At 41.7% G+C, this 6,489-nt stretch overlaps 1 protein-coding gene across 1 annotated transcript; it reads left to right on the forward strand.

Moving 5' to 3' along the window:
- Nucleotides 1-1,342: 1,342 nt before the first annotated feature.
- LOC101594917 (olfactory receptor 6K2) lies at nt 1,343-2,305 on the forward strand. The gene has a single exon (XM_004671153.2). The coding sequence runs from the start codon at nt 1,343-1,345 to the stop codon at nt 2,303-2,305; it is 963 nt and encodes a 320-aa protein (XP_004671210.2).
- Nucleotides 2,306-6,489: the final 4,184 nt, after the last annotated feature.

The raw sequence follows: 6,489 nt of genomic DNA on the forward strand, positions 1-6,489 counted from the left end.
AGTTAAAACACATGATTGTGAAGGGAGAGCACATTAAAAAGATATTGGTCTCTAATGTGACATGTTTAGCGTTTAGACTCGTCTTTATGTCCACTATCAACTGAGCCATTCCACATATTTTTGACAGATCAGCCTCACACTACATATAGTTTAATATATTCAGTTTTCACAAACAGTTTCATTTGAGCAAAGGCTTCTGGTACAAAAAAAAAAAAAAAAAGCAAACTTAAAGATATTCCTACCCTAAAAAAAGTGATGGGAGAAGGAAAGTTCTGTGTTTCCAAAAAAAAAAACAAAAAAAAAAAAACAAGAATAAGTTTTCTCCTCTGACTGATTATCTAGGACATAGATATGAAGAGATGGTAAGCTAATCAGAAGGAATTGAAGATAGCCTGAATTCACGAAGGATGGCTTTGTCTTTAACAGTAAAATGATGGTCAAATCATGTGCCAAGAAGCAATGAACTGAGTTTGAAGAAAGAATGTTGGAAAAGTTGTGGAGAGACTTAAGGAATCACTAAGATTGGGACATGGGACTGAACGTATCACTTCAGTTGCATATGATTGCTTATGTGCTTTGTCCAAGTCTGTCTTAAAAAAAAAAAAATATATATATATATATACACACGCATATACATACATATATATATACACATACATACATACATACACACACACATATATATACATATATATATATATTCATATATATATATATGTGTATATATATATACATATACATATATATATATATATATATATATATATATATATATATATATTTACTTATTTGATAAAGAGGGCATGGGTGTTCCAGGGCCTGTTGCCACTTCAAATGACCTCCAGATACATACACCATGCTGTGCATCTGGTTTGATGTAGGTACTGGGGAATCGAACCTGGGCCAACAAGCTTTGCAAGCAAGCACCCTTGACTGCTGAGCCATCACCCCAGCCTCAGTTTGTCTTAACACAACGGTTTTACAATGTGGTTCTCTGACCAGTAATATAAACACCCTGTCAATTTTCCAGCTCTTCATTAGAGATCCTGGATTAGAACATCCCCAGTAGGATTACAAGCAAGCTTGGTTGTGACAAGCCAGCCCACTAATTCAGATTCATGCGTCACTAGTTTAAAGTATAGGTAATGTGTTCTCGCTGTATTTTCTTTCCCTTAAAACTTTAGTTATAAGCAAGGGCGGAATGTAGAACATTTCTTTGTTCACTTCTCTTCATCTACATCTAGAGTGCAGGGGTCTCCCTGGAGGCTGGGTTCCGGTGTGTTCTCTCCCAGACCTGCGGTAAGAAGGCTTGATTGCACTAGCTGTTGACCCCTACTCAGAGATGGAGTTCTCCAATGGGACCACTTCTCAGGAGTTCATCTTCTCTGCCTTCCCTGCCTCCTGGGGAGAATCTGTCGTCTGCTTCATCCCACTGCTCTTCATCTACACTTTCATTCTTATCGGAAACCTGGTCATCATCACAGCGGTCCAGCTGAACGCTCACCTCCACACTCCCATGTATTTCTTTATCAGCGCCCTTGCTTTCCTGGAGATTTGGTACACCACAGCCACCATCCCGAAGATGCTCTCCAGCCTGCTTAGCGAACGAAGGAGGATCACTTTAGATGGCTGCGTCCTGCAGATGTATTTCTTCCACTCCACAGGCATCAGTGAGGTTTGTCTTTTGACAGCCATGGCCTTTGACCGCTACCTGGCCATCTGCAGCCCTCTCCGTTACCCCACGATCATGACCCCCAAGCTATGCGCCCAGCTGACTCTAGGATGCTGTGCTTGTGGTTTCATCACCCCTCTCCCGGAGGTCGCCTGGATCTCCACGCTGCCGTTCTGTGGCTCCAACCACCTGGAGCACATCTTCTGTGACTTCCTCCCAGTGCTGCGCCTGGCCTGCACCGACACGCGCACCATCGTCATGATTCAGGTGGTGGACATCGTCCATGCAGTGGAGATTATGACGGCCGTGGTGCTCATCTGCATGTCCTACGTTGGTATCGTGGCCGTGGTTCTCCGCATCCGGTCAGCCGAAGGCCGACGCAAGGCCTTCTCCACCTGCGTCTCCCACCTCACCGTGTTCTTGCTCTTCTTCGGCAGCGTGGCGCTCATGTACCTTCGCTTTTCTGCCACCTACTCCTTGTTCTGGGATACGGCCATTGCCCTGGCCTTCGCAGTGTTGTCCCCCTTCTTCAATCCAATCATCTATAGCCTGAGGAATAAGGAGATAAAAGAGGCTATAAAAAAGCACATGGGTCAAGCCAAGATCTTTCTTCATAAGACCAGGGGCTTCTAGTAATGAACTGTTCATTGACAGGGCATATAGTTGCCTGTTCTCTCTCACATTCTCAGAAATCTGTCTTTGCTTATCAGTATTTTAGTGAAAGTTGTTCTTTAAACATCCTTAGCACACAAAATTCACTAATAGATAAATGTGATACTTCTTTTTATACAGTTCAACACGTTTGGATGTTCTCTGTCAGTTGAAAATTGATACCATTCTGGTTACTTGACCTAATTTCATTTTTGTGACATGATTACACGAACACTTTTATAACACATCATAAACATTTGTTTGAGGTGTTGGGAGGTACCTCAGTTGGTAGAGCATGCATACAGGAGGTACTTGGATTTATTGCTAGCACTACAAAATAAAGAAAAGGACAGCAACAATAACAAAATTGTTTGAAGATTAATTGTACATCATCTCATAAAACTTAAGTTTTTTCTGTGATGTCACTGTGCACAGAGTTAAAGATTAATCCTAATTTATAAATTGAGTATTTGACTATTTGTCAATAAACAATGAAGCTAGGGTATACACTTAATCAGCTTCCTTATGATAAATTATAATTTAATATTTGCTTTCTTATACTATAATTATACATGTTGTGCATATAAAGCAATGTGCCCAGTAAATATCTGTTGAATGGAGGGCCAGCATGCTAAATTTTGACTGTTGAAGCTCAACTTGACTGAACCACAATTCACATTACAAATCTCTTCCTCCCTGAGCTTGCAGGGTTCTAGAGTCTTTATCTTATAGCCCTGAGGACTTTCCTTTGTTGACATTTCTCATCATACATGCTTCATAAAACAGGAGTTCCTTCAGGGTCCATGTCTCAGCTTCAATTAGATGAGGCTTATTACCTTGTGTCAATAATTTGTCATAGGCACTTCCAGCATTCCTGTTTTAAATGGGAAGAAACTGGCTGTAATGGGTCAAGTGACTGGGCCAAGGTGGGGCCGTGATTTAACTCTAGGTCTACCCTTCTCCAAAAGCTTTACCCTTAACCACTAGGCTATATTTTCTAATACTGAAGCGATGGTTTTGAGAAAATAGAGAGGTATTATATCAGTCAGAACGCTACCGGTCAGCGGCCTGGGGTCCTTTTGCTCTGTGAGGATTGAAATCTCACATACACAAAGGGTGATTCCTCAGTGTTAGCAGTTCTGAGTCCTTGAAATCTAATGGTCCACGAGCCTGGATCCTGAGACCAAGATGCTCACAGCTCCAAGATCTAAAGGTCAGAGGCTTACTTTTCTTCTCTGGCCCTCAACTGTCAGTGACCTGTACTCAGAGACCAATGATCCAGAACTCATAAGCAGTCAGTGATGGACACGGTACATCTTCAAGCCCTCGGTAATAAGACTCCTGGCTCTACCCATGACCTGTGTTACAATTTTCAGGCTTTGAGTGTCAGACACTCAATTCTTAGGGATTGACAGCTTCCTGGAACTTTTCCAGGCCAGAGCCTACAGGGCTTCATCTTTGACTGTCTCCTCCCACATTTCCGACTTGCTGCTTTCCCCAGCCTTATTCTGTCATATCTCCTTGTCTCTAGTTCTTCGACTCCCCAGTATCTCTGTCCCCAGTTCCTCTCGGGGTATCTTTCACTTCCTCCTCAACTGCCACTGCTACCATCACTCTCCATGTTGCCCACATATCCCGCACTCCCCATGATACAGATTACAAGGAAACAAGAAGAGAAACTTAATATTGCAGTACAGGGGGGCCACAAAGAAGAATGCCTCCTGCCTGACTCAAAAACAAAGATGAACAACCTGGTTATATAGGCAGGAAAAATATATTAGCACTAATGCTGGTGACAAGCATTTAACTTTGAAAAAGTCCTGAGCCCTCTCCCCAACCTTTCCCACTTTCAACAGTTTATGTTTTTAGCAAGATGAACCTAGAAATAGTTGCACCACTCTAAAATGCCTCAAGGATGTACTAGGAAAAGACACAGTAGTTTATCCATCCATCTATGTAGAAATATTTATTTTAAGAATAATAGAGCCAAAAGCTGACATGATCTTCAGTGTACAAGTTGTACAGCTAAGAAAACTGGTGGTACTTTTCACTGTGAATCTGAAAGCCTTAGAACTAAGAAAAGCGATTGATGCATGTTTAATGCCTGAGAATCACTTCACCTCCTGTCCAGGGGCAGGGGAAGGTGGGTGCTCCAGCTCCAACAGAAGCAAACCCATTCTTGCTCTATTTTGCTGTTCTGTTCATGCCCTCAGTGGTTTATATCATGACCACATATATTGCTGATCTCTACTCAGCCCACCACCTCAATGCAAACAATCTATTTTAGAAAGATCCTCACAGATAATGTTTTGCCAGGTAGGTATCTGGGCATGCTTTTGTCAAATTGGCATAAAGTTCATAATTGTAAGTTCACCCTTTGTCAATTCAGCACCCACATTCTTCTCCTTCAGCCATATTTAATTTTCAAGTAAATATAACAAGCTCATAATTCTGCCTAACATAGATGATCCCAAAAGCATTTATTTCCTCACCAGTTGAGGAAGTAAAATTCTTCAGCAATGCTTATACTTTTCCTGATATCTCATAACTTAAATATTATATTGTTATTAACAATACTTAATTCTAATGTAAACCAGTAATCTTACATTATATGGTAAGAGACTAAGAGATAAAAGAAAACAGTTATTTTCTTAGTATAGGAGCATATCTTATTTGCATATATATCATAATGTATATGAAAACCTATTCATATCAAATATTAATATCAAATAAGGAAGAAGGTCAGAGATGGATCAGTGGTTAAGTGTGTTTCCTGTACATGCATGAAGAACTGAGGGATCCTCAGAATATCAGGGTTCAAATCCCAAGATCCCCCACAAAGATCTGGGCATGGACACACATGCCTGTAAGCCCTGCAGGAAGCAGACACCCAAGAATTATGGGAGCTCCACAAGCTCCAGAATGAGTGAAAAAACTTCAGATCAAAACAAAGACTGAATGGAATAGCACTGGAGCAAGACACCCAACATCCCACTCAGGCCACCATAGGTGAGCATTTCCCACCACCAGTACCTTTTGGCTCCTTCTTATTCCTCCCTATTGATGTGAAGATGTGACATCAGTTGTCTGATGCTGCCATGTTTTCTCTAGCATGATGAAACTTCCTCTTGCAATCAGGTTCGCATTGGTGCCAAAAAACACCCAACCAAGATCAGCTTGTGAGAAAAAATAAAGGTTCATTTTGGCTTCCAGACTTGAGGGGAAGCTCCATGATGTCAGGGGAAAATGACAGCATGAGCAAAGGATGGACATCACCTCCTGGTCAACATCAGGTGGACAGCAGCAACAGGAGAGTATGCCAAACACTAGATAGAGGAAACAGGCTGTAACATCCATAAGCTCACCCCTAACAATGCACTGCCTTTCAGGAGGTGTTAATTCCAAAATCACTATCAGCTGGGAACCTGGCATTAGGAATACCTAAGTTTACGGGGTTACTGAAATCAAATCACCACACTTCTCCTCAAAACTATAATTCAAAATAAACTCTTTGGGGCTGGAGAGATTGCTTACAGGTTGAGGCACTTACCAGCAAAGCTGAAGGACCCAGGTTCAATTCCCCAGTACCCACATAAAGCCAGATGGACAAGGTCGTGCATGAGTCTGAAGTTTGTTTGCAGTGGCTATAGGCCCTGGTGCTCCCATTTTCTCTCTCTTCCTATCTGCTTCTCTCCTTTCTCCTCACTCACCTCTCCAATAAATAATTATATATATACATTCCTCTTTTCTTCCCCTAAGTTGGTTCTTGTTGGGTATTTTGTTCCAGCTATGAGAAGGTAATATATGCCAGGTGACAGTCTTTACATGCAAACATGCATGGAATCAATATTGTGTGTCTTAGTTGAATATTTATTCCCTCTGGAACTCAGAGCTCTTAGACACTGGGCCCTAAAGAATTATGAGTAGGAAGCAAAAGTTTTTCCAGTAGATCATGAGGGTAATTGTGAGTGGTATCACTCCCACTTGAAACTTTAATTCCTGAACCCATAGATCCTCATGGTTATTGGAGAAAGAGAACCGTATGCTGAGTGCAGGTTCACAACCTGTGCAGCCTTCTGGAAAATGTTTACCCAACTTCGCAGGCTAGTGCTCCTTAGCCAGTACTGTCAATCTTCAAGAGGCCATCGCAGCATCCCACCAAACCA

The sequence above is a fragment of the Jaculus jaculus genome, chromosome 1, assembly GCF_020740685.1.
Source record: "Jaculus jaculus isolate mJacJac1 chromosome 1, mJacJac1.mat.Y.cur, whole genome shotgun sequence".
NCBI lineage: Eukaryota > Metazoa > Chordata > Mammalia > Rodentia > Dipodidae > Jaculus > Jaculus jaculus.